Source organism: Podarcis raffonei, chromosome 3 (genome assembly GCF_027172205.1).
Source record: "Podarcis raffonei isolate rPodRaf1 chromosome 3, rPodRaf1.pri, whole genome shotgun sequence".
Lineage (NCBI taxonomy): Eukaryota > Metazoa > Chordata > Lepidosauria > Squamata > Lacertidae > Podarcis > Podarcis raffonei.
This window is the reverse complement of record NC_070604.1, coordinates 55,830,527-55,858,301: the sequence shown is the minus strand read 5'-3', so window position 1 is coordinate 55,858,301 and position 27,775 is coordinate 55,830,527. Positions and strand designations below refer to the sequence as shown.

At 42.6% G+C, this 27,775-nt stretch overlaps 1 protein-coding gene across 2 annotated transcripts in view; it reads right to left on the bottom strand.

Moving 5' to 3' along the window:
• Positions 1–20,598, bottom strand: part of RFX6 (regulatory factor X6) — a 28,753-nt gene extending 8,155 nt beyond the window's left edge. The window contains exons 1-13 of one of the 2 annotated variants that reach the window (XM_053381755.1): positions 19,963–20,598; positions 18,543–18,699; positions 17,501–17,624; positions 15,931–15,992; positions 12,939–13,016; positions 11,872–11,899; positions 9,023–9,130; positions 7,192–7,269; positions 6,985–7,098; positions 6,548–6,597; positions 5,408–5,567; positions 4,095–4,239; positions 2,609–2,718 (exon numbers count right to left, since the gene is read on the bottom strand). In XM_053381755.1, the coding sequence (XP_053237730.1) occupies positions 2,609–2,718; positions 4,095–4,239; positions 5,408–5,567; positions 6,548–6,597; positions 6,985–7,098; positions 7,192–7,269; positions 9,023–9,130; positions 11,872–11,899; positions 12,939–13,016; positions 15,931–15,992; positions 17,501–17,624; positions 18,543–18,699; positions 19,963–20,194 (1,446 nt within the window). In that variant the 5' untranslated portion in view covers positions 20,195–20,598. The remainder of the gene's footprint in view (positions 1–2,608; positions 2,719–4,094; positions 4,240–5,407; positions 5,568–6,547; positions 6,598–6,984; positions 7,099–7,191; positions 7,270–9,022; positions 9,131–11,871; positions 11,900–12,938; positions 13,017–15,930; positions 15,993–17,500; positions 17,625–18,542; positions 18,700–19,962) is intronic. The other variant, XM_053381756.1, reaches the window with a different exon arrangement.
• Positions 20,599–27,775: the final 7,177 nt, after the last annotated feature.

The window sequence follows — 27,775 nt, the reverse complement described above, 5'->3', positions numbered from 1 at the left end:
CCCATCCTGCTGTGCAGTACAGTATTTCTGGAGACCAATGCCCATGCATCTTGCTTGTAGTGAACATGCTTAAAGACTGTGTGTTGACAACTGGCTTTATCAAAAACCAGTTATCGTTAGTATAGACCAGGGGGTGACAACATGGTTGCCCTCTGGATGTTGTTGGACTCCAACTCCCATCAGTCCCAACCATTAAGGAGCCTATGGTCAAGGATTATGGGAGATGTCATTCAAAACATCTGGAGGGTACCATGATGGCTGTGCCTCATACAGGCCATAATTTTGTAACCTACTGCTGCAAGGTGAACATCAGTCAAGAGTGTATTCACTTGATGTTGGGAGAAAACAATGTTTTCTAAGAAGTGGAGAGCACAATCCAGGCCCCAAACTAAGGACCTTCAAGGCTGTGATCTTACACCCCTGAGCACAGAGGGATTTGCTTCTGCGTAAACCCCACTGCATCATTAAGGCTGCAACAGCCTAAGCAGTTTTACACTCCATTCGAAATAATGGTTGCAGCATCACCGATGTGCCTGCAGAGACACTTAATGGCTATCAGGGCCTGCATCTGTCTCTTGTCATGCATGCATGCATGCATGCATACATATATACATACATACTTTTATTTGTATGCTACCTTTCCACAGTTCAAACCAAGCTCAAGGAGGCTTACAACATGAAAAAATATGCAACTACAACATAGCAAAAGCAGCCATAAACAATAAACAAAACATTTTAAAATACAAAAACAACCCAAATAAATCACAACAAAATCTAAAATAAAGATACAAAAAACCCACAGCAACAACCCCTGCCAGCAAAACCCCACAATACCCCCACAAGAAATTGTGCTATCAATCTGTCAGTCCTTTCTGTGTCCAGGCGTTGAAAGATGCTCTGACACTGCCTCCCTTGCCAGGACCCAGCAGCAGCTTGTGGTAACATGAAGAGCTGCCCCTTTTTCAATCAGCAAACAAAAGGAAGCCATTTGGTGTGACGGAGAGAGGCCCTGCACTTTTAACTGAACAGAAGGTAGAGGGCAATGGAAGGATTACGTGTTCTGTAAATCATTACCTCTTACTCAGCTAATCTTGATTCATACAGTAAATTGTTCAGCATTTTTTTCCAGACGTGGGAGGAAAACACTGGAAACTATACCTGTTTGCCCTAGAACAATGTTCTGCAACAGATGCTGAATGGTGGACAATTCCACCCCTCCCTTGCTTCCTCTGTTTAACAGTGATTATCTAAAGATTAGCTAAACAGAGCTGAGAATGCCATTCTACTCTGCAATATTTCAATTCGTTCTTGAATCAGAGGGCTTAATGATCATTTGAATTGTATAGTGATAGTATATGGATTTCCAGGCCTTAAGGTCTTCTCACAAAGTACAGGCGTACCTCATTGACCCTTATGAGGATGCTGGTGCAACTGCAGTCAGCCCACCCCCCTGCTGCTGTTGCCCTCCTCTGGCCATAGGGCTGGAGGTGGCCAGGGCTGAAGCTGGGTTTTCCCCCTCCTGCCCCTGCAGCCAGGGAGGCCTGGCTTAATAGACTACAGTATAGTGCAAACATAAAATTTATATTCAAAACAAAATTCCCCCCCCCTTTTTTTCTTTCCAGTAGCACCTTAAAGACCAACTAAGTTCTTGGTATGAGCTTTCGTGTGCATGCACACTTCTTCAGATACACTTCTTCAGATGCACACATCTGAAGAAGTGTGCATGCACACGAAAGCTCATACCAAGAACTAACTTAGTTGGTCTTTAAGGTGCTACTGGAAAGAAAAAAAGGAAAAAAAAATTTTTTTTGACTATGGCAGACCAACATGGCTACCTATCTGTAAATAAAATTTATATGTACTGGGATACACACAAAGAATTGGGTGACTTGCTTTATTGAAATATTTGGTCTGGAACCAAACCTGCAATATCTCTAACGTATGCCTTACTTATTTCTATCAAGGTGAAGCCTAACAATACATTGGATTCAGTTCAGATGTAATAGTCCCAGTCCAACAAACTGTTACCTTGTGCGCCCTCATCCAGTGTGTCTTAATGCATTGCTTTCTGGTTTGTTAAACCCAGTGCTTCCCCCCCCCAAATGGGGTACTCTCATTTTGGCTGCTCCCCATCCCCTCCCCCCTTCTTCCCCCCAACTCCTGGATGAGGGACTCAAGGTGGCAGCAGCAGTGCTGAGAGGACAGGAAGGCCCCCGGCAACGGCGGGGTCAGCTTGAGTGAAGAGGGGCAAGTGCTCGCTGGCTGGCTCTAGCCCGGCAAGAGGAGGAGGAGCGCCATTGCCTCCATTGCAGCTGCCCCAGACTCCCCTCCCCGGGCACTGGTGGGGAGAATGACGGAGCTCCAGTCTGCACTGCTACTGAGGAGACAGCTGGCATGTTGGTCCGTCAGTTGGTCGGGGCAACACAAAATGTTTAGGGGTATGTACCCCTGCATCCCCCCAGAAAGAAACACTGGTTAAACTGCAGTTTCCCATTGTATCCCCTCCCCAGGAAGGGAAGGTGCCAGTTGGGCACCATGAGAGAGAAGACTGCTGATCACAAGAGGAATAGACTTTATCAGGAACAATTTGATTTCAGTTGGGGCTTACCTTGATAACCCTTTGCTCAACCACAGTATCCAGCCATTCAATAAAGGACTCCACAGTGGCATTCTTCTTTAAAAGGTCCTTCAGTTCTTGGAACACTGTAATAGAGTCATCTACCATGTAAAAAGGAAAACATGTAGTTGCATTCTACTCTGAACAGGAGAGAAAGCCACTCACCAGTCATTGATAGTTTTGGAGCATGTAAAGGAAAGGAAAAGGAAGAATTAGAGCAGCAGAGGTGAAATGAGAAGACAGCATCTTGAGTTCATCAAAATAAAGTCCATTGAATTCAATGGGCCTATTTTGAGTATGTCTTAGCTGGATACAACCCAGTAGTTTTAGCTGTTGCTTGGAATACACCCTTATAGCAATTTTGAGAAACACAGGAATAAAATACCATAAACTCTTGATGGTTTAGTTGTACCCAGTCTTATACCAGCTACCCTGACTAAGTAGACTTTAATGCCTCACCCACTTTGGTTTGTGGTCTCCAGAGGGTTTGTAACAAGTCAATGTGGCCTTCAGGCCAAAAATGGCTAGGCCACTCCTCTTGATTTAGAGCAAGCTACCTCAGCAGTCAATGGTGGGGTTACATGCACCCTGTGGAATTTTTCTCCTGTGGATTAACCAGTCTTTTCCTGTCTCACAGCAATGATAAAGCTATGCAAGCAGAACAGAAGAATGGAGTAAAAAAAGAAGAGGAAAAGAAATGGCACTGAAAATGTAAACGTGTCTTAAAAAGAAAAAAAAATACTTTAAAAAAGGAAACAAAAACCAGTTCATTAACTCTGAAACTTATTATTCCTTAGTGAAATACTTTTAACAACCACACAAAGATCACAGAGTGTAGCCAGACAAAAGGAAAAATTAGCCAGGTCATCATAACAAGCAATCGCCAGTGATAAAATCAGGATGCCAATGATCCTGTAACGATTTCAGCAAAAGTCTGAAATATCAAAAGTGGTGGTTCAGGAATAGAATGAAGCTGATTTTTTCCAAATAATATTTTCAGTTGTATACTGTCAGCTGCCTCTATCACTTTCCCAAACCAGGTTCTTCAATATCAGTGGCCACTGAATGGAATGAGAAGGAGCTTCTCCCAACATTTAAGTGAACTGAGAAGCTCTTGCTTCCATGCAGCTTCAGGCATCTGTAGTAAACATCTACAGGTTAAGGCCTATTTTCACACATGAGACACAAATCACCTTAGACTTAAGTTGTTGGATAAAGCAAAATTAAAACTATATTGCCTGGGAATCATTTGATTTTTCTTCTGACTTCTCTCGGACATTATTAACATCATTATTAGTATTTCTTTCTTTCTTTAAAACATTTCTATACCACTTAAGATTTCAAAAATCTCTTAAGTGGTGAAACGGTTGTTACAGGACAGAAAAGGTTTAAATGTTATTTTTAATGTAACATATTTTAAAAGAAATTCCCTGGGTGTGGGGAACAGCAATGATTCCTCCCTTGACCAGCAACTTACATTCAACGTAGCCCTCTCCCTCAGAAACCATGCTTCCTGAGACTGTGAGCAATGCCTGAGATCCAATGCTGTGCAGATCTACTTTCTCAATATCAGCAACCATGGCGTTCACTATATGTTGATCAAAAAGAGCTGGTCGAGCAATCTGTGAATAGGCAACAGGGAAAAAACTATGGTGAAAATACTAATGGAGATGGGTGGGGAGATCGCACTACTGTTTCTCTTTATGTTTATGTTCAGAAGACTATTCAGAATCAGTATTATTATTTTTGGCCCCCTTAATGTTTTCTGACATAGAAAAAAAATGGAATGAACATTGAAATAGCAAGCACAGTTCTTATAACTGGTGTCTGCTTAGTTTCAGGTGCAATGAAATTAGCTGGGGGTTAAGCTGCACCATCAGAAAGCACAGAGCAGGTCTGGGCTGCCTGAAAGCACTCAATCAGTGGCAGCAACTGTTCTTACCAGCTCTTGCTTGTGAATCTACAGCCCTGAGAGAGGTAGGTGGGTTGGTAAATAGCAATGTGTTAGTGAACATGGTCAGTTGGCCAGGACCAATTCAGAGGGGAATGAGCAAAGAGGGCTCCCCTGAGTGAAGAGCACCTTCGCAACAATGGTTTGTTACCCTTTCTGCCTAGAAGTGTTCCTTCCTCTCTTTGCCATTATTGCACATTCACCAAATGCATGGAGAGGAGCAGTTCTCTCTTAACCTACAGATAGCCACCTCAAGCTTTGTATAGAATCCAAGCACAAATATATAATGGGTTGCAGGGTCGCCAACCTCTGATGTCTGCATGCTTCATAACACATTAAACAGAACACTACACATTAAAAACGTCCGAATACAGGGATGCTTTCAGATTTCTATGGAAGGTTGTATAATTATTTATCTTTTTGATATCTGATGGGATGGTGTTTCACAGGGTGGGCACCATTACTGAGAAGGTTCTCTGCCTGTTTCCCTGTAACTTCACTTCTCGGAATGGTCTATCACCACTACTCAATGGATCTAAAGGGTTTGAAGAGTGGTAGGGGATATATTATCCCATATGGATGGCCTTTGCTGATTCCCTGGTAGCCCACTGGAATGTGGAGTTAACCAGGGGCATTGACTGTCTGGCTCCAAAGGGCCCTCTCAGATGGAGCCTAGATGGAGCCCAGGTGGCCTCATGGTTTTCCCCAGGGCTGAGGGCAATGAAGCAATTGCTGAGACAACTAGAGCACCAGTGGCAAAAACCAATGTCTCTTGTCAAAACTTTCAGGTCACTCTCTTCATCATGCGTGCAATGCTATGACCTTTATTCTAGATTTACCTGAGCTAAGTGCAGAAAGGAGGTTTGACGCTTCAGCGAAGATACAAATCTTCGTGCTATGGGTAATTTCTTTGTTGCAAGGTCTTCTGGTAGATTTTCTAGTGATGAAACAATCCAGTGTTCCCAGTTTTTAGCAAAATTTCTTATATCAGCCAGCAAACTAATGAAAAGGAAAATAGTAGATTGGAATCAACTTCTGTATTGATTTTTGTCATAATCAGGAACGGCTGAACAAAAATGTTGGACAATCTATGCGGCATACTTGATAAACCAACACAAGCCAGACTGGTTGCTTGAGGTCTCAAAAGCCACGTGGCCAAAACTCAAGACCCATTGCATTTGCAAATAAATGCACAAGACTAGCAGCACCGTGGGAAGCAACGGCAAGTGTCACATGGTGTTATTCTGCACCAGCATAACAAGATGGGACAAATCTACTGTCCCAGCAGCCCAACGGCTATTGCCTGACATGGCAAAGTAGAAATGTGCAATGGGTTCTGGCTGTAGCTAAATCAACATTTGCCACTGCAATCCTATCCAATCAAAATATATTAAGCCTTCAACCTTACTTGATACTGCATTAAACAACAGGGAATGAAACAATACAAAACAATTCAGCCTAAATAAATATATCCAACAGACACCATTAAAAAAACTATATTAATACTATATAAAAACTATATTAATATCAGGGTATAGATAATGAACACTGAGACAGCTGTTTAGGAAGGGAAGGCTGAATGCAATTTTTCCTTAGCTCACAATCAGCATTGGCAAAGCTGAAAGTGCTAACTAACTCTTTGTTTTGTGGTATGTGTACAGTCCAAAACTAGCAAGGGGGAACTTGTGTACAGCCCTGTCTGCTGATGGAGGAGATTCAGCATAAGGAACCACTCACATACTGCCCTTTTGTACATAGAGAATTTGGTTGCCCTTGCTGGATGAGAAGAAAGAAATGCAACTGAAATTAGCAAGTGAAACATTGCTGTCCATCAAGCTGTTCCCTGTTCAACTACAATAATTCACGTCATTAGGTGTCGTTTTTTAAAAATGGTAATTCCTCCCCCTCTTCCATATCAGTTATCAAAATGTCCACCTTTATTATTCAATCAACATCATCTTATGCAAGTAATTGCTCACCTTTCTGGCATTTCTTGCATAGTTGCAGGGATGAGTACATCTGTAAGGACCTTGAATAAAATGGCAGGAAAATGAAAAGTTCTCAAACACCAACACATTCCAATAAACTGGTGCTTACTAAAGCTTCCTTAAAATTGCTTTCTCTACACATAAGAGATTATTTCAACAACCATTCACAATCATTAAAAGTTAACAGACTGAATAATTTGTAGAAACTTTAACACTTCACTAAAAAGTTTGTAGAAACTTTAACACTTCACTTCCCTCCCCATCAACTATAGGTGGTACTCCTGATAAAAAACTAGATTTTAATGATTTTTGTATGGAGGAGTATTCAGTCACATGAACCCTGTATGGAGACTGAAGCTTCTCACTTCAGTGAGGACTTAGCTTGGGACAAGATTTCCATTCTCCACTTTAGTTAACATGGAACACACCTTGTATAGTATTGAGTCGCAAACACAGAAGATGTCAATGATCACAGGGTTTTCAAGCAGGGGGAGGAGGTGGTCGGGCATTCCTTGCCAAAAATGTAATAGGAAATGTTGGATCTATGGAAGAGCAAGCAGAGCACAGATATGACTGACATGATGGCCATGACCTTGTACAGGTAAGTGCTAGGTGCGTACTCAAGTGAGCCTTACCTCTTCAAAGTTTCCATTAATGGCATTGTCCAGGACACACTGACAGTGGGTTTTGTACATCATGATAAGGGTATCTACCTATTTCAGGAATTAAAAAAAAAATAAAAATTAGAATCAAATGAAATTCAGAGACATAAGAAGCCACTTTATACTATCAGGCCATTGGTCCTTCAATCTCAGTATTGTTGACACCGAGTGCCAGAAATTCTCCTGGGTTTCAGGTAGGAATGCTTCCCATTCTTCCCTGGAGATGCCGGGACTGAACCTGGAACCTTCTGCATGTAGAGCATGTTTTCTACCACCGAGCTTCACACAAACTTTCACCTCTTCTATGGGAATTTAGTAAGTATCACAGTCCATTTTTGCACTAACTGTGAAAGCTGATCTAATACAAAATAATAATGTATGGAATTCAGCATTGCATTTAACATATATATATGGGGTGAGGCAATCACTGAGTTGTTAATTTATTTGATTTACCATTTATGAAAGATTTTCAAAGTGCCTTGGAAGCCTCAGTTGCCCTCACAGCAAACCTATCCAACTATCATAAGCACATAGGACATTGCCTTCTACTTTATCAGACCATTGGTCCATCTATTGCTAGCATTGAGTGGCAGCATCTCTCATGGGCTTAAAACACAAATCTTTTGCATGGAGATAAATGACTTAAGAAGGCTAAAGAGTGATTTGTCATGGCTAAGCCATGATTTCAATCCAGCACTCTCTACTGCAACACTCAGGCTGGAGCTAAAGCTTTGCCATGCTCTGTCATTCTGCTTCTTGATGTAATACAGAATAGAGTTAAAAGTATAGAGCAATAGTGTTTAACATGCCAAGATAAACTGTCCAATCAAAGTGACTAGCATTTGAAACTAAACATTCCAAGTTGGGTTCTTCTGTTAAAATGCTGATTTCTGACTTTGATCTCCAAAGTGGGCATTTTGGTAATTGAATGTTATACCTCATCTTGCTGTAAAGGTTGATCTGGACCACCCAATCAAATAGAATCATAAAGATTTTGTCAAAGCTATAAAATTATTTTAAACACTAATTTGCCTGGCATTTGCAGACTGTATCTTCTACAACAAGGACATGTTGTATGCTTTAGGTAGAGCACCTTTCCAAGCTAAACTGTCTCAATAGAAACCAGTGTCTACATTTTCATGGACTCCTGTGGGATCCAAAGCATATCTGAGGCTTTTAATGGAGATTGGGAAAGTCTGGGAGATCCCAATGATCAAATGGACAATAAGCCAAAATTGTGAAACATTTTCAGTGAGATTGTTCATAAAGGTCTACATTTTATGTGATTGTTCACAAAGGTCTACAAAGAAATGAACCCAATCTGGTAGCTGAAATGCCCAGTGCTCTTTTCTGTCATGTAAACTCCACATGTACATAATTTAAAAATAATCAGTAAGTACAAGTGTGCTATCTTCTGTTCATTGACAAAACTAGGCAGGAGGAAAAATCCACTTAATAATTTGCCCCAATCCTTTGCTCCTATCTTATCAGTGCTAAATTAATCCATTGGTATTTGGAATGGATAGTACTCCTAACTATTTCTTTGTTTTGCCCTTCTTAAGGCAAATACCACCTGTTTGTAAAATATTAGGCAAGTTAATATGTAAATAATTTAACCACTTTCCACCGGAGAGCCAGTTAAAAGGAGATAATAGAGGTTTGCTCCCACTATAAATCAGTCAAGTTTGTTTGATTATAGATATTTCTACTTGTTTCATGTCACTACTACTGTGAAGCCTTCAAGGGAAGAGGCAGATTAAAAGGAGCTGATTTAGTTCAATATATTATCACTTTACATTTTTACCTTGTCTTTGGAGATGCACCCATCCAATACAAGATGTTGGGCGCTGGGGAATTCTGGAAGAAGAGTCCCAGTTTTGGAGCTCAGTGAGTATTTCCGAGTGAATCCACCCTATAAGATGGAAAACAATATTACATCTTCACGCCAATAACCAGCCGCAATTTTAGCAGGATAAAAGTTGGCCATTCTAATTGGCATAAATTTACTGATCAGAATTAGGAAGCTGGCATTATGAAACTTTTTGCTTTTGTTTTGATCAGTATTTTGTTTTTATATTTAGATTCCATTATTTTTATTTAAAGTATGTCTCTCTCTCTTTTATTTATTTGTACTTCAGATTTGGGTTTCCCCTCAAGTTTCTACTTTGCAAACCACTTCAAGATTGCTTATATTAAGTTGTGAATAAATCAATTAAATTAATAATAAATCTATGCATATGTAGACTAAATCAGAAATATATATATGGTGGTGCTTTAGCACACAGGAAAACACACACACACACACAGAGAAAGGGAGAGAGAGAGAGAGAGAGAGAGAGAGAGAGAGAGAGAGAGAGATTGAATTACAATAATAAATCTGCCCAGGCATTTTCTGGATCAACCAGATAGCTCCAAGTTCCCCACCTGCCTATATTTCTACACTAACCCTAAGCATTAAAAGGACAGAAGGAGAGGGAAAAGGGGAACAGATTTTCTAAAAAAAAACCTGGATGCTTCTTCCTGAAATGATTCCAAAAACTGTGTTTTCTCCTTGTTGCCTTCTTTTTCATACCTGCCCTTTAAAATGTTTCCATTATATTTTAATTTGTTTTTCTTTCTTTCTGTGGTTTTGTTTAAAAAATAAAAGATTTTGAAACTGAAAAAAGTACTTTCCACAGCAAGGAAATTAATATTCTCGGGATAAATGATCATAATCTGTATATTATGTGTAAATTATTCATTTTGTAGCTTTTGCAGACTTTTTAATTTGTAAGAGGGATTTGGGTGGGATCAGAGGTGGAAGGATTGAGAGCCATAGAGGAAGGCTCCCTTTGATTTCTGGGCCCTTAGCAGATGCTGGGATACAACATTTGTATGGAGTGTGGGTAACTATGTGTTGGTAACTACTGAAAGCTAAATTTATTTGGATCCCATATCTTCGATCCTACAGTTTACAACATGGAACCAGGAGCACAGAATGTGAATAACGGCAAAACATCGAAGAAGTGCAACATTAGTCTGGCTTGAACATTGCATCCCTTTATATTTATTACAGTGACCCCAGCTTTTGACTTTGTTATATATCAGCACTCTCAGAATTAGCATGCTGGGTGACACAAATCAGGCCATCTAACTAAGCAGTCTATCCATGGCCAATCTCATGATTCAAGGATAATAGTCAATGGATATTTTAAATCAGAAATTCCCAAACTGTAGTCTGAGAACCATCAGTGGTCCACAAGTTTCATTCAGGTGGTCCATAGCATGTCTGTGGATTTGTGGTTTAAGACAGGAGATGGCACATCCATCACATTAAATATTTTTATTTTATTTTTAATGGTTTATTATTGCTTCATTTACTTCTTATATTATGTTTTATTGTGTTGCATGGAATTCAAATTGTAATGGCATAAAATGCAATATAAAAGAAATAAACAAAGCTCTAAAAATACCATTAAAGCATCTGGCACATTATGATTTCTATGAGAGGTGGAAAAATCAGGAAGTGGTCTACCAAGACCCTCAGCAATTTTCAAGTGGTCCATAGAGGTAAAGATTGGGGAACCATTGTTTTAGATTTTCAACAATTTAAAGTAAAATAAAGTGAGCAAGCATAGAAATATAGATAGTCAGGCTGCACCTCACCTAAGAATCAGGCTACACAAACACAGATAAAGAGCTAAATGAAAGAAGTGATGTGTGTTCACATTCTGTATTGACACAAACATTAGGTGGTTTAAAAGACTGTCATGAGTCAACATGGCTGCAGTTGAACAATTACCTATCAACATTTGAAGACTGTACCCATCAAACATACAAAAATGAGGGGCAAGGGGAGCTGAGGAAGGAGGTGTGGTGTCTGGGTTGTGTCGAATGCAGAGAAAATATTGGCATGATGAATTCAATAATGAATCTGAAGACTTGGGTCTCAGCCGCACATTTGCCATGGGTGTCTTTCACTTCGAAGGAACTCGTTGTAAGCCTACTTAACGTGAGAGTCCATGACAGCAATTATTTGTGGCTCAATTAATCACAGAGTCTTGAATGGCACAATAAATGCTTTAGATAAAGGAGTTTGCTGATACTGCTGCCTTTGTGGTGGGTGAGGGGAGCCAACCATTTGCAAATCTGTGTGCCGCAGTGAAGCAAAAAAGGTTGTAGACGTGGGAGGCTTGGGAAAGTTCTGGCTATAATCAATTAACATAATCTAATGAACATTATTGACTGTAGTTCTGTAAAATATTCATACCTTATGTTACCTGGGGGACATGTTGCTAAACAATCTAAAATTTTGGTCCTCCCCAAACAGGGGGAAGCTAACATTGAGAAGAGCTTCGTTGATGCCCCACATATATGGATTGTGCTATTGTACAGTTTAGTTGTTAGGTCGTCTTGAACTTGGTTGTATCTGTGTGGAGTCAAAAGTTTCCTGTAGCTGTTCTGTTCTTAAATCTCTAATTTGAGTTCACTTCCCCCTCTGGATCAAGAGTCTGCATTTTCTAGTCTTCTTACCAAGTATAAACAACAGGCCACAACTACATGAGGTTTTGAAGCAGACATCAAAAGACTGTGGAACTTCTACTATGGGATCAGCAGGGCTCTGTGTATCTGATGTTCCCACCACATTACAAAAGCATATGAAATATTACTCACCTCATTCTTCAACTTGCTTCCAGAAAACCTTTGAAAACCAAGATATTTCACATTTGCATTAGGATGTAAAATTTAGGAAATGTTGAGAAAAGTACTACCACCCACTAGTTATCATGTTTCACAAAAGGGAGGGTGGTGCTTTTTTGAGGAGAGTGAAGCAACATCTATTTTCACTTGGTTAATAATAATAATAATAATAATAATAATAATAATGCAGATATATATTCAGCTATACTGAAATTCTGGTGGTGATGGAGACTGAAACATTATTTGACAACTTGCCCGCTCAAACCAATGCACTAGATACCACCAGTGACTGCAGACATATAGAGGTCTGTTTTTCCTTAAGAGATTTTCTGCAGTCAGAGGAAATTTGGATTAAATGCAACAAAAATTATGGCCTGGCATTTTGATGTGGATGTTGCAAAAAGCTTCCGTGTATGAGTAGCAATGGTTCCACAATAAATTCCTGTCTGCAAGCAGCCTAACTCAGTCCCAGAATAGCTAAAAGTTTGCCACTTTTTTGATGACTGTGCCTTTTCTGTGGTGGCTCCTTGCCTTTGGAATGCCCTCCCCAAGGGCACCTACTAGAGACCTCATTTCTCTCATTTAGGTGCTAGACAACACAATTCTGCTTTCCCGGGCATTTAAGAGCATGTTCCCCAAAGTGTCCCCAATAAGGGGTGTGTTGTAGAGTTATGCAATTGTCCCTGTTGGCTTCAACCCCACCCACTATCAGGATGTTCCTCCCACACACAGACTGCCCACAAGGCAATGGGACCATAAACCAGTTGTTCTCAAAGGGTGTGACACGGCACACGGGTGTGGCAGGAGAGGGTAGCCATTAGTTATATGTTACTTCTATCATATAACACAAATAGGGCCTGAATGCACCCCCCTCCCCTGTCCACACTTTGAGCATTTGCATGTTCAAGCAAATGCCTGATCATGTAATATAATAATCAAGTGGTGAAAAATCAAGTGTACATGTGTGAACTAGTCCAAGGTGATTTTTGAACATCATTCAACACTATATCAGTTATACTTCAAATGTTATTTTACCATACCTTGTCAAACCTTTTCCAGAATACACTGAGTGATAGTATGCACTGCTTTCTTTAATGCCAATTCCATAATAGTGATATCTGTAGCAGGGAAGAAGCCAACAAACAGATATAGAGATAAATAAATAGATGATAGATGATAGATGATAGATAGATAGATAGATAGATAGATGATAGATAGATAGATAAATAGATAGATAGATAGATAGATAGATAGATGATAGAAAGATAGAGATAGATAGATAGATAGATAGATAGATAGATAGATAGATGATAGAAAGATAGAGATAGATAGATAAATGATAGAGAGACATGCTGTTAAAAGGGGCACAAAAAGTTGAGGACAAAGCAGAACTCAGACTTTCAAGTTTTATTTTTTTATGTTCATTAGGTAACCTTCATTCAGTAATCCTGTCCCCCAAGACAGGACATTATTAAAAGCTAAGATTTGAACTTAGGACCATGACTAGTCAAGGTGATGAAAGACCCCAAAGTGTTATCACAATAAGAAGTTTCACCAGTGTCCCTGAAAAGGTGCATGCCTTTCCTTAAGACTCATAAGCAAATAAGAGAAAAACAAGACAGTAGTTTATATGATGGCAACCATTTTGTCATTAGGTATTGACATTTAAGCCAGGAACCCAACTTATTTGGATTTTTAGAAACTGCTTATTTCCAGCAGTCTGAGGTATGCAGAAGCAAGCTCACTCGCCATAGTGAACTTTAGCTATTGAATAGTTTACTATCTGTAACATAAAAAGTAATTTGTTATATAAAATATAGTGTGATAGAAGAGGGAGGATCAAGAAGAGGGAAACTGATTTATAGGATGGATAAGAGAGATGGGATAGGTTTATTTAGTGTCTAATTGTTTTTATTGTACTGAAAATAAATAAAAGCTGTGATGACAATCTTCATATATGTATTTTTCGTCAAAATTTACTGTAAGAAGCAGAACAATCTCTCTCCCTCTATTTCTTCACTCTCCCATTTTCATGTGCATGGACATATGTTCCTGTGTGGCAAGTAGCCCTGGCCTGAGCATATGCTGACACAAATGATGGCTGATAAGGGCAATGATAGGATTAAGCTGCTCAGGCACTTGCAATAACTCATTATCGCAAGGCCAGCTGCCATATCAGTTTTATTAACCCACTAAATCACTTTTAATAAATAAGATAATGCCTTTCAGAAATGGCCCAGGGAAGCTAAGATTTAGCGTTGATCAAAGTCTACAAAGAAATTAAACTGTAACTCGAGCTCAAACAGCCCACAGCATCTGCCCTCCATGACACCTACACAGGTCATCCCTCAACAGGAACCGCAGCTGCACAGCAGACCTTGGCCTTGGTCCAGAGGAAGTTACTTGCTAAAGCCCTATGGCTTAATTTAAGCACGACTGTCACGTTGATTTCAATAGGGCTTATGTCCAACCGGCTTTCTCCGCGCTGGGCCATTTGTTTAATGGTTCCGACTAAGTTAACTGCCTGCGGGATTTCATGGACAACAGTTGTGTGGAAGGGCCTCTTCCTCCCGGGCTTTCCATCACTTTTGCCATTTCGCTACGCTTACTCTAACCTCTTCCATCCTTCACTCCCTCCCCCTCTTGTTCACCCAGCCCATTCATTCTGCCTTTTGTAAACCACTTTGTGGTTTTATCACAGTCAAGAGGCATATAAATGTTGGGAGATAAATAAATAAAATTTTCAGCCTTTTCATCAAACATCAAAGTAAATAAGGCTTGGTTATAGGAAATCAGTAGGAAATGAATCTCACCTGGCTCACACAAGGGTATTTATAAAAGATCAGACCTAGAGTACATGGATCTGAGTTTCTGGGCCTAATTCAAACTGCTGGTTTTGAGCTATAAAGCCTTAAATGACTCAGGCAGTGGCAGAGAGCAGGCGGGGACGTGGCTGGCGTGCGTCCCGGGGGTGTGCAGCATGTCCCGGAGGCCTGGTGCGCTGCCCACAGGGGCATGGCATGTATCCTGTGGGCATGGCGCCCACCTCAGGATGGTGGTGCTGGGGGCGGTGCGCTCTCCCCGCCCCCCTCTTCCTCCACCTGTGGGCTCAGGACCGCAATACCTCAAGGACTGATTCTCCCTATTTTAACCAACCCAGACCTTGCGATTATCATTGGAGGCCCTTATTCTGGTGCCCCCTCCATGAGAGGTCCACAGAGTGGCAATATGAGAACGGGTCTTTTCTGTGGCGGCTCCCCATTTGTGGAATGCTCTCCCTAGGGAAGATCATCTGACACCATTTTTGTCCAGTTTTAGGCACTAAGCAAAAACTTTCCTTTTTACCCAGACTTTTGTCATTTAATCTGAAGGTTTTTAAGTATTTGTGGCCTTTTTTAGTGGGACAGGGTCTGCCAATTATATGCTTGTGAATCATCCTAAAGACATTTTGATTTGCTAATCTGTTGCACCCCAGCATTTTCCATGTTGATGTCCTGGTTGGTTTTTTTGTTTTCTTCAGACCTCATCTGTGCATATTTTAAGAATTGTAAAACATAATTGCTGTAAGTGTGGACAGGCCAAGTGCTACTGAGGCTTTGAGGGGCCTTTTAATTAATAGCTTTCTTCTTGGGGGTTGGACCCAGAGCTATCATTCTATCATTAATCTTCCCCATCAATAATGGCCGCTTCCACAATTAGGTTTGGAGAAAAGCCTCCTTTCAGCTCCAATAGGAGGCTCTTTTCAAACCTAACTGCTGTGTGTGACTGCGTGTGTGTGTGTGTGTGTGTGTGTGTGTGATTATTTTGGCAAGTGTGGCTAGGACCTTTGGCCCTGCCTGCTTTTTATTTGGCCCTCTCCATGCAGCCCCTGGAAGATCAGCCACAAGAATATATGGCTCCATGTCTGAAATAGATTCTGCACCCTGTTTTAGAGACTATTTATTAATTCATCTCATATGAGAATTCCCATTGTCTGATGAAAGATTTTGAGAAATCACAGCTCTGAAGCGCTAGAGGAGGAATATCTCTTACTTTGAGTGGCCTCTGGTGCCCAGCCGCCTTGTGGTGAGAAGAGGAAATTTCTGACGAATAGTCTAGAGTGAAAGATCAGAAATTAAATATCTATAACGGGAGGGCAAAGGCTGTGGCATTGTGCTCATCTCCCCTGCCGCTCTCATTTCCCACATTATGAAACCTGAATGTAAAACCTCCATAGCTTAAGATTTACATCTAGGAACACAGGAAGCTGCCTTAAGCCAAGTCAAGCCAATGGTCCATTTTGCTCAGATGCATCTACAACAGCAGGTAACAGATTTCCAGGGTTCCAGGCAGATGAATCTCCCATCCCTACCTGAAGTTTCTGAGGATTGAACCTGGGACACTCTGCACACAAGGCAGATGTTCTTCCACATTCTGTGCCACAAGAACAAGAATCAAACAATTTTGGACAAGTGGCACAAGAAAAGCCCAGTGTCACTTTTACCATCTCACATGAATTGCCCTGGAGGCATCAACAAGACAACTGGGCAATATGAGTAGCTGGACAGTTACCAAAAAGCCAGGTGGGTTTTAAAACAAGGGTTGTTTTAGCTTGGAGAACCAATTTATTCAATGTGGTTTGAGATAAGGAACTCTGAACTTGAGATGTGCCGATACTGGGTTGTTGTTTTTCAGTTCAGCAGCATAGCTAATCTTGTTTTGAAAAGGCCCTCCTTGGAAGTGACTTCTGCAACGGCACAACTGAGGGTGAGCCAAGCTGCCAAAAGTCACAGACACCACAGCTCAGCAGCCAACAACAGAGCAAATACCCTGGAGCCGGAAAGCCCCGCATCTAATAGAAAGAGATAATCCTACTGTTGCCAAAATTCGGAAAAGGAAGTAATGCAGTTGGGGGTAGGAATTAAGGTTAATTCACACTTGTTGGTACTGAAGTCATTTAATATCATTGGGAGACATGGACCCCCTCCCCCATTTCATTAAACTAATGTGTTTCAGCTCCACAAAGCAATTGGGAGATATCATGGGTGTTTTTTGAACTCTGGAGCTTTCTTGGTATTTAGTTTCACTAGTTCCTAGTAGTTTGGATTTAATTTGGAAAGCCCACCTCTCACTTTGATTAAATAAGTTCAACATTAAAGCATGGGTGGATTTTTGTCAATTGGGGGTAGGAGGGAAGAGGAAAGATCTGCCACCTGCAACCCTATCCTTTTCGATCTCTTTCATTAACTGTGCCCTGTTCTCACAGTAATTATTACAAAAGTTACATGCCTTTCAACTTTGCCGACTCCAGCAATCCTTCTCCTCTCCCCTGCACCTCTTCAGGTGAAGGACTGATTCTATCCTCCTGCAAATCCCCGGCTTCTACTACTGCCCCTTCTCAGTCCCGTGTTGCAAAACAAAGAAGGACATTGAGCGTATCCTACCAGGAGTAAGATTTAAAATAACATTTCACTGAAAGCACAGAGGGCTTTGCTCAGTCCTGTTATCATGGGAGGAATCAGAGGCTCAAATTAAACGCCTCTTGAAGAAAATGAGGGAACTGGTTTTGTTTATTTCAAAAAAGCAATGAAATGAAAACAGGTGAATCAAATGCCTTATTTACCTTCCCAAATGTGGCAGCACAGGCTGGTTCAAGTTTCTCCTTCCTGCAGAAGTCCAGGTAATGTGCATAGAGGATGCACCTCGGCAAACAAACCCCTTCACATACAATATAATTCTCTTCCAACCTAAAGGTGGAAAACAAGCCAATAACATGAAATACTCTGTCCTATCCTTAATCCTAGTTTATCTACCTTTCTTATTATTATTATTACTGACCAGCCCAGAAATTGGGGGGGGGGGGAGTCCTGGGCCTTTTGTACTGTGTGAATACCTCCACCACTTTCTTCCAATCATTTTTCCTAAATGTTAATAGTCCTGTCTCTGACCTAACCCTAAGCCAAACCATAGCCTAGCATGAACACAGAGGTGTATTGGCTTCCAGGGAGCATATAACAACTGCCTGGCTGTCCTTTTAGCTCAGCAGGGCACAGCAGTTTGCCCAAGCTTTGGTTTAGTGTGTGCCACCTGCATGCGGGATCGTGGTTAAGATCACTCTTCCTCAACCCTGATTTGTAACCAAGGTTTGTTTAACCACAATCCTGCATGTGAACAACATGTGAAGCCAAAGCTTGGATCAGCTGTCACAATGAGCTAAAAGCCACCCAAAGAGCCACCCAGAATGACTGGGGCAACCCAGCCAGATGGGGAGGGTGCAATTATTATTATTATTATTATTATTATTATTATTATTATTATTATTGCAGACCTGGTAATCCATATTTAGGCTTACAATGACATGGAAATCACGCTAGCCTAAAACAATTAAAAATGGACACATTAAATGGGGAAAAGTAACACTGTACACAGCATGGAGCACTCTAGGTGCTTGGACTGCAGCTCCCATAACCCCCGTCCAGCATGGCTGATGGGCAAATATTCTTCGAATTATAGTCCATAATATCTGGAGGGCACCATGTTGTATACCCCTGGAGTAGCAGGAAAGGGGCATTGCGTGTCTACTCCAAAGCAAGTGCCATTGAGTTGAATGGGACTCACTCCTCAGTGTGAGTTAACCAGCACTCTGGAGTGGCTAGTGGTCTTACCATTGCAAGGTGAGCTGCGTCTGCTTCTTCTTATCCTTCATCATCTGAGTGATCGTTTTCTTTGGAGGCGAGTGTTTGTTCAGAGATTTTATCTTACTTTTGTGGCTCTTTCCATCTTCCTCTTCCAAGGAAAGGGGTTCACGGTTAAAATGAATTTCTGAGCACATGGGAGTTTAAGAAGAAAACACAATGAATCAAAATGAACTGTGGGCTGTTGGTTCATTTTATTTTGCTATGCCTGTACCTGGGAACTCCACACAATTTTGAACTTGGATTTCTTGGATGGGAGCTTTCCCCTCTTGATGCAAATCAGAGCCACATGGGGAGTAGCATAATCCAAATCAAGTGTGTTGCAAAGGCAAAGAGCCACATCGCGTATACACACAAACACACCCCATAGTCCCAATGCAACAAGAGCAACATCCCCATGGCTGCAGCGGATGACTTCTAGTTTTGTCTTCTTATCATAGAGCTATACAGAGTTTTAAAAGGTGTGAAAAGAAGAATGTTTGGTAGGCATATGGGAAGAGGTGAATATTTGGTCCAATCAATGCTGCTGTTTTGGCTATTCTATTCATATCTCACATGCAGACTGCTGAATTTTGGGTACCTCGGTAACAAAACCCCATGCACCAATAGACATTACTCCAGTAAATGTTCCTTTGCCAATTTGGAATCTGTAGATACCCAGCTGAGGGAATGTCCACCTCAGACTTGCAGACTTTAGCACCAGCAAACACTACACCACTAAAAGACACCATCTTGCACATCTGTATAGTAAACTGAAGCCAAGCTCTGTGACTGTAATTCTAAGAAGCCCAGCTAAAATCAGGGAGAGATTCGCATTCCAAGCCTATGTATTTATTTAGAAGGGAGTCCCGCTGAGTTCAAGGGGACCTCTTGCAGCCTTTCGCTTTCTGTAAATATGTTTAGGATCTGGCTTTCAGAGAGAGAACGGCAGCGAAAGGGAGGGAATTCGGTGGGAATGAAAGCCTTTGTATTTTTCTCACCAAACTGAGGAGGTGACGTGACCTGTGCGTCCTTTTCACTGCGTACTTGGAATGCAATGGAAACGAGATAAACTCGGCATTGGCTCCGTGGCATCTCTTTCCACTGCAATTATTTGGAAAGACGTTCCCTTCGCATCCGTGGGCGGGAGGGGAAGACAAGGAGTTTAAACCCGAGCATCCTCCATCCTGGTTTCTGCTCCCAGTGCCAAAGGCAGTACAAATGGGATCAGGGGGTGGTGACAAATCCCCGGGGCTGGTGCAGAGTGCGCAACGGCATGGATCCCAACCCAGCAGGAACACACGAGGAAAGGCTCCCGGATCCGAGGCTGCCCCCACCGGCCCTGAGGGATTGTGACCCCCTCTCTCTGGGCTGCCCCTTCCCGCTGGCCGGCGTGCAGCTGCCCCCTCACCTGCCTTGATCCCCGCGCGGAGCCCCGGCTCGGGGGCCCCGCGGCGCCGTCCTCCGGGCAGCGAGCCGGCCTGGGGCGCCTCGTCCAGCAAGCCTTGGGCCAGCAGCTCGGCGTAGCAGTCCTCGTCCTCCTCTTCGTCCTCTTCCTCCTCCTCGTCGTCCGCCTGCTGCGGAGGCTGCGGCTGGCCCGGCGCAAAAGCGCCCCGGGACAGAAACTTCGCCAGTTTCTCCATCCTCAGGGCGCGGCGCCCGCCCCGTCCATAAGAGGTCGGGGGCGCAGAGGAGCTGGAGAGCACTCGGGGAGGCGGCCACCCAACCCCACTGCGGCCCAAAGGCGGGGAGGTGGGGAAGGACAGGTGCGCGATCTGGAACGGAGCAGGTGCTGGTCAGGTTGGCACAGGCGGAGCCGAAGGGGCATGAGACGTGAAGGCTGTCTCCAGTCAAGCTCCTTTATGGGGACAGGAGGAGGAGGAGGGCCGTCGAGAACAAACCGCTCTCCCCCTTCAGCACCGCCAGGCCGGGGAGAAAGGAAAGCCCTGCCCACCCATTGTCACGCACTCTGCCCCACGTCAGATTCGCGACCTCTTTCCCTTTTCCTTTTAAGCCATGGGCAGGTGCCCCTGCAGCAACTCCTCTTTGCTCAGATACAGCTCCCGTTTGCTCTCCAAGGCTCGTCCCCAGAGGAAGGGACGTTCTGATAACGGTTCTTTTGAGCGCCTGCAAAGTGGAGTCACCGTAGTCGCCTCCCACAGACCTGGTCACTAAGATCAGGCTTCTAAGCCAGAGGGCGCGATTTCATAGAGCTGCAGGGGACCCTGAGGGTTCTATAGTTCAATACCATGCAATGCAGGAATCTTTTGCCCAACGTGAGGCCCACGGCCCCATGATTAAGAGGCTCTTGCTCTACCGACTGAGCGATCTAAGGGCCAAGGCTCCCGGCAGTTCTAACTAAAGTATGGATGCTGACCTCTGATGAATTAGAGTGGGTCGGTTGATACCGGATCTTTGATCAATACCGGGAGCAGACAGGTGATCCCCAGGCACTTTGTAGACAGTGATGTTCACTGCCAATTCACAGTGTCCTGCAGTGATGTTCACTGCCAATTCACATTGGGTGGGGAGACTGTATCGTCCACTCCCGAATGTCCACTGCTGCGGGACATTTTTAAAAAATATAATGTTCCCCAATATTAAAAGCAACAAGCAAAACCCACCACCCACAACTATTTACCTACTTTTGGAAATCCAACCAGTACTAGATTTTCATCTCTTTGGACATTATAACATTCAAATATGCACCTCTTTACCTCAGTCTGGGAAGCTGCATAATTAACAAAGGATTACTTTCCCCCCACCATGAGGTGCTGCACAGAGAGTGCAGCTGCACCTTGCTAGATCACCTGCAGAGAACAGGTGGGCTCAGGTGTCCACACAGACTTTAGGCTTCCCACCCTCACTCTGTGATCTCTTAGATAGGTACTTAGTACGATGCACAGCTCATTTACAAAATCTCTCCCAAATCAGTGGGGAAGACAAACGCACCACAAAAAGAAAGACCGGCAGGCAAATAACTATATATGCTTAGCCAAGTCCTGTTAATAAAGCTCCATTGCTGTCCACCTGCCAGGAGGGTAGGAAGAGAGATGGATAATTCCAGTAACCTGTAACTTATGCAGGTAGTTAGGGCAAGTTCAGAAGTTAGAACTGCCTTTTAAAATTGTTCATTTAAATTGATTATAATATCATGTTCTATATATTTTATTAATTAAAAAAATGGTTTCATTCAGCTGTAGCTGGTACAGTCTGATTGGCCCAAGGAGATTCAAAACAGCAGCAGCAGCAGCAGGAAGAAGAAGAAGAAGAAGAAGAAGAGGAAGAAGAAGCAGAAGAAGAAGCAGAAGAAGAAGCAGAAGAAGAAGAAGAAGAAGAAGAAGAAGAAGAAGAAGAAGAAGAAGACGACGACCCTTTGGTATTTCATTCCACATCTTTGCCTTGGAACTTTTTGCCAAGCTTCTGTAAAGTACAACTGCTCTATACTCAGTAGGTGGTGACAACTGACATTCCATTGGGCTAAAGCATTGTGATATTTGTTCATTTGTTTTATTGCTTACATTTCTATCCCATCATTCCCCCCAAAAAAGTTCAAAATTGTGTACATGGTTCTCCTCCTTACTGTATCCTCACAACAACCTTGTGAGGTAGGTTAAGTTGACAGACTGTGACTGACCCAAGGTCACCTAGTGAGCTTCATGAATGAGTGGAGATTTGAACCATGGTGTCCTAGGTTCTGAGCCAACACTCTAATACATTCTAATCTTTGGCGATCACTTGTAGCCGAGTAAGATTGTCTTCCATAAACACAGTTTTAACAATGTGTCCGTAAGTGACTGTGGAGGCCAATTCTGAACCCACACGTCCTTCCACAGTGGGGACATTGGTTCCTGGGCGGGAGTGAGTGGGCTTGCACGTTCCTATGACCCTTGTGAGTGAAGCTGTAGGGAATCTCATACTCCCAGCAGGGTCACCCAAGGCGGTAAGTTCAAAGGGAAGGAGCTAGACAAAGAATGACCCAAGACATTCTAACACACCACTGTGACCACTTAAGGAACTTAGACGCCCTGCTAATTGGTCTTCCAGGAGATGCCAGGGTGCAGGGAGAGGTCAGAACTCTCTCATCACACCTTCTAAGTAACATAAAAAATACATTAATCATATCACTCACAAAATGTCAAATAGAACAAGTTGCCAGGATCTGCCCCCACAGGGCAGCCAAATATAGCTCTCTTGTGTGAACAAAAGCAGGCACCATATCCTTTTTCTGCCTTCCTCCTATGTACTTCTTTCTGATATATGTTAATAAGCACTTGATCTGATCATATTAGGGGCTTTGATAAAGATGATACCAGTGGCCACCTGCAAGGAAGTGGGGAGTCAAAGAGAAAGGCAAGAAACCTTTTTTTTTAATTCCTTTCCCCATTCTCCTTGTTAACTCTGAGCCCAGCCCCTCCAGTTTTTTGACTCTGAGCAATTGTATTGGGGGGCTTTTTAGATGTGTTACTCCGCTAACTTCAAAATGCGGCAATCCAGCCTTGCTGCATTTGGCGGCATTTCTGCTCAACCTGGTGAGTGTGGACCTGGATGTTCCCAAAGTCTTTCTCAACACCAGAATACAAGAAGAACCCTACTGGATCAGACTAGTAGCCCATCTAGCCCATAATCATGTCCTCACAGTGGCCAACTCCAAACAACTGACATTCAAAGGCCTCTGGCAGTGAAAGGAGAACATAGCCATTATGGCTAGTAGCCAATGAGAGCCTTAAAGGTAAAGGTAAAGGGACCCCTGACCATTAGGTCCAGTCATGGCTGACTCTGGGGTTGCGGTGCTCATCTCGCTTTATTGGCTGAGGGAGCCGGTGTACAGCTTCCGGGTCCTGTGGCCAGCATGACTAAGCCGCTTCTGGCGAACCAGAGCAGCGCACAGAAATGCCGTTTACCTTCCCGCCGGAGTGGTACCTATTTATCTACTTGCACTTCGACATGCTTTCGAACTGCTAGGTTGGCAGGAGCAGGGACCAAGCAATGGGAGCTCACCCCATCGCGGGGATTCGAACCACCGGCCTTCTGATTGGCAAGTCTTGGGCTCTGTGGTTTAACCCACAGCGCCACCCACGTCCCTAATGAGAGCCTTCTTTCCCCTTAATTTGCCTAGTCATCTTTTAAAGCCATCCTGATGTGAGTACTGGTTCAGTATCCCAATGAGTGATAATTGAGAAGAAGCATCTGGGCTCTACAAGAAGATGCCAGTAACATGATCCAATGGGTGGTGATGATGTGGTTCAACTTTAGGCCTTTCTCTGCTCCTTCTTCATGTCCACAAGGGTAGGCAGTCTCCTTTGCCTATAGGAACTCTCTCCAGCTCTGCCCCTTCCTCTCCTGCTTTTTTACTCTGCAAAAGTCAGCAGGCTACCATGTTACTTTGAAAATACATTCTATTAATGGCAGTGGGTTATTCAGGCTGCAAGCCTAGGCACACATAACAGGGATTCTCCTTGAGATTAATGGGATTTATGTCTGAGTACACCTAGATCGGGTTCATTGTGCTATTGATTTTGAAGGAAAATATCACCAGTAGATGGCAATGTTTAATGCTGTTTCTGTTTCCTTCTCTCTCCAAGGGAACAATTTTTATGGTTCCTGAAGGAAATGAGATCTGTTAATAGGCCTGATCCAGAATCTGCACTTATGAGCAGTTTCCCGTTGTCCTGTGAGTCATTAAAAACACAACAAATTTAGTTTTGATTTTTAGGAACAATAGTATATATAGAAGCTGATTACATATGCCTTTGTGGTATTTACTTATTTTGACAGTACGTTTATATATAGCTATATGCATATTTACATAACCCCTATAAAATACAGGTTCAAAACACTTACTAGACATATAAGAACCAGTTCAGCTTTTCAGTGAATATTTAGCTCAGCTTTCTTAAAGGCCATTTAGAGAACTATCACAAGCTTCATGACACTGGGGAAAAGTTCAGAATCAGAATCAAAAGAAAGCAACCAAAAATTCTATTTGTTATTTGTTTTTAAGTGGAAATTCCTTTGGACACTTTAGATTAAAACACAATGTATCAAACATTAGATACAGATTTCTGATTATCATGTTAAAGTCAAGGAAAATTGGTATAGCTGGTGCCTAATTTTTCATGGATTAGCAATGGTTGGTATTACAAGGTGCATTTCCTAAGTGGATCTTGCTGATATTTGGATTCCCAAATCCAATATCATATAAAAAGATAAGGCATTAGTTACCCTAGATGGCGCTATTTTTTCATAAAACACCCTGGGGAATATTACGGTACATTGATACAAGTTTGCAGCAATTAAACCAAAGCCTATCATTTTTGGAGTGTGTGATAAAAATGTAAGTTCAAGTTAAATGTGACAAAGAAGCTGGTGCGCACATGGGGGGAGGGGGAGAGATATTTGCATACATTCCTGCCCCCCTTTCCCCTTTCCTCTACACACTTAAATTTGTTATGCTAGTGCTTTAGCAAAAACCAGCTTCAGCTTGTCTGTTCATTTCATCTGAACTCTGCAAAACTTTCTAAAACACCACCTGCCCTGTCTTGGAAGTGTTTTGCAAACACTACAGAACCTTTTGCTATGTTTTTCTGTTCAACAGACTATGTGAGGTGGTGCGTTTGCAATGGGCAACTGGTTTTCCTAACAGCTCAGTGAAATCAGAATCCTGAATAGTTATGAAGATCCTTCAGTGTTTCTGTTTCCTTGGCTCCTGTTTGAAAATGTTCTCAGGAGGAAAACAGGACCTCCAAAGGGAATTTTGTTTCATGGTTTCATTCATGGGTCTACAGAGCAGAGAGATGCCATTTTTAAAAGCCAGTGTGACTGAGTGGGCGAAAAACAACAGGGATTATTATTTTTTTACAAGGAGACATATTGGAATGGTGGGGGATCTTACTGGGTGTGACTTGTTAATAGTGGTGGCTGTTGCATGTTGGGATTGGTAGGGCAGAAGGCAGGAAGGCCAAAAGCAGGTGAAGCAGATCCAATGGCAGGCAGAGTCACTCCTTGACCGGTTGCAAAAAGGCACATAGGTAGGGGCTGGCTGATGGCAGATTGAGGTTGGCGGGGCAGTGCCCTATTGACCACAGTGGGCCAGGCTCTGCTGCTTGATGAGCAAGATTCAGAAAATCCCACTCATTTAAATTCACACTTCTGCACACATTTTAAAGTTCAGTTCTTTCACATTTGGGTCAACCTAATTAAAGGTCTTCCGGTATGACAATTCTCAACAGGCACCTATTTTTTTTAGTGTGATTCAATCTCATACCTGCAAATGAAAGAAGAGCTTGAAAGAAGAATGGGAGAAGAAATGATAGATGAGTAAAAAATACTTTGCAATACATGGGGTGGGAAGGGGGGGGAATAGAAAAGAGCCTCACTTAGAGCCTCTGAATCAGCAAATTCTTCCTGAAATGGGGAAACCGAGTCACAGTGTTTCCAGTAGCTGCACTTAGCTTGAGGAAAGCTGAACTATAGAATTCATTTCCAGTAGGAAACTGCTGTGGCAAAGAATCTAGCAATTTCCCAAGATGGATTAGATACCAATAGAAAATGGTGTCCACAATTGCCAGCTGATTGTGCTAAACTGTCTGCATGTGCTTATTTATGTATATCCTGCTCACCCTTTCATTGGAATGATAAAAGAACTAAAACATCTTAACAACAATTCTAGTGACAACAATAGTGATGCCAACTAAGAAAAATCTCAGAAGGCTTCTTGAAAGAGGAAAGTCTTCAGCAGAGGCTGAAAGGACAAGCAAGATGGTACATGTGTAATAGTCAAGAGGGCTATATGACTGGTTCTGTCCCCGCACCTCCATTTTGGCAGCCCTGTTTAGGGAAGTTTTTAATGTTTGATGTTTTATTGTGTTTTTAATATTCTGTTGGGAGCCGCCCAGAGTGGCTGGGGAATAATAATAATAATAATAATAATAATAATAATAGCAAAATTAAAGGTGATTTGGTACTCTTGCCTCACACCTCTGAATACCTGTTGCTGAGAATCGCAGGTGGACAAAGTGTTCTTGAGCTCATGTCCATCTTGCAGGCTTCCCAGAGGCATCTCGTTGGCCACTGTAAGACCAGGATGCTTGACTAAATGGGCCATTAGCCTGACTCAGCTCTTATTGTCTAGCCTCTCCACAGGACCCTATAAATTGGGATTAATGCTCAAGAAGTAGGCAGTGGCGTAGCGTGGGTTGTCAGCACCCGGGGCAAGGCAAGTAATTTGCGCCCCCTAACCCGTGGATTTTAGCACTCAAGTCTCTTCCGCGCGCCCCCCCAGATGTTGCGCCCGGTGTGGCCGGCCCCCCCTGCACCCCCCACGCTACGCCACTGGAAGTAGATCATCTAGAAGCAACCATAGCTAGCAGGGTTGCTCGTTCTTCGTGTCACAAAACTGGCTCAGCTTCCGTCGAGCCCTTTTTTCTAAGGATGGATTTATGACATGTAAAAGGAGTATAGTTTATAAGTTGCATTTCTCCTCATAGAAGTACTCCATGTGACATACAAGAACCCAATGAACTGATGAAATCTGAGCCATTGTTTCTCCTATCAACTAGAATTTAAGAAAGATATACATAAGATCCAGTCATTAAAAAAAAAATACACACCACCCATAGCACTCTAAAGAATGAGCTGTGGGAAACACTTGATTGCCTAATTGTTTGTAGGGTCTGGAGAAATGTCTCTGGAGAAATATTGCATTAGGTAAAACATGTCCTAATCCAGAGAAAGGGATTTAAAAATACAGCAAAGACATGGTCTTATGAAATGCCACGTATATGACATATAGCAGGCATATACAAACTCGGCCCTCCGGATGTTTTGTGACTGCAACTCCAATCATCCCTAGCTAACAGGACCAGTGGTCAGGGATGATGGGAATTATAGTCCCAGAACATCTGGAGGGCTGAGTTTGCCTGTATCTGATATATAGCATAACCCAGAAAGGAGTTTGGCGACCTGCCTTTGGCAGATCAGCAAAGTTCTTTCCAGTATAAACTGATTCTGACCCAGTAGTCAATGATTAAAAACATACACCGATACAACAACCTGGGGGCTCCCATGGGGCCGTCTACCTTGCCTTGGTCTGAGAATGGACTTTGGGGAGCGGGGGGCCTGGAATGGGGCATTTTGGTCATGGTGGCCAGGAAAGTGCCCGCACCTGTGTCATGGTGGCTAGAAGTTCTGTTTCAACTTAGATTTTAAAATTAAGGTCATTT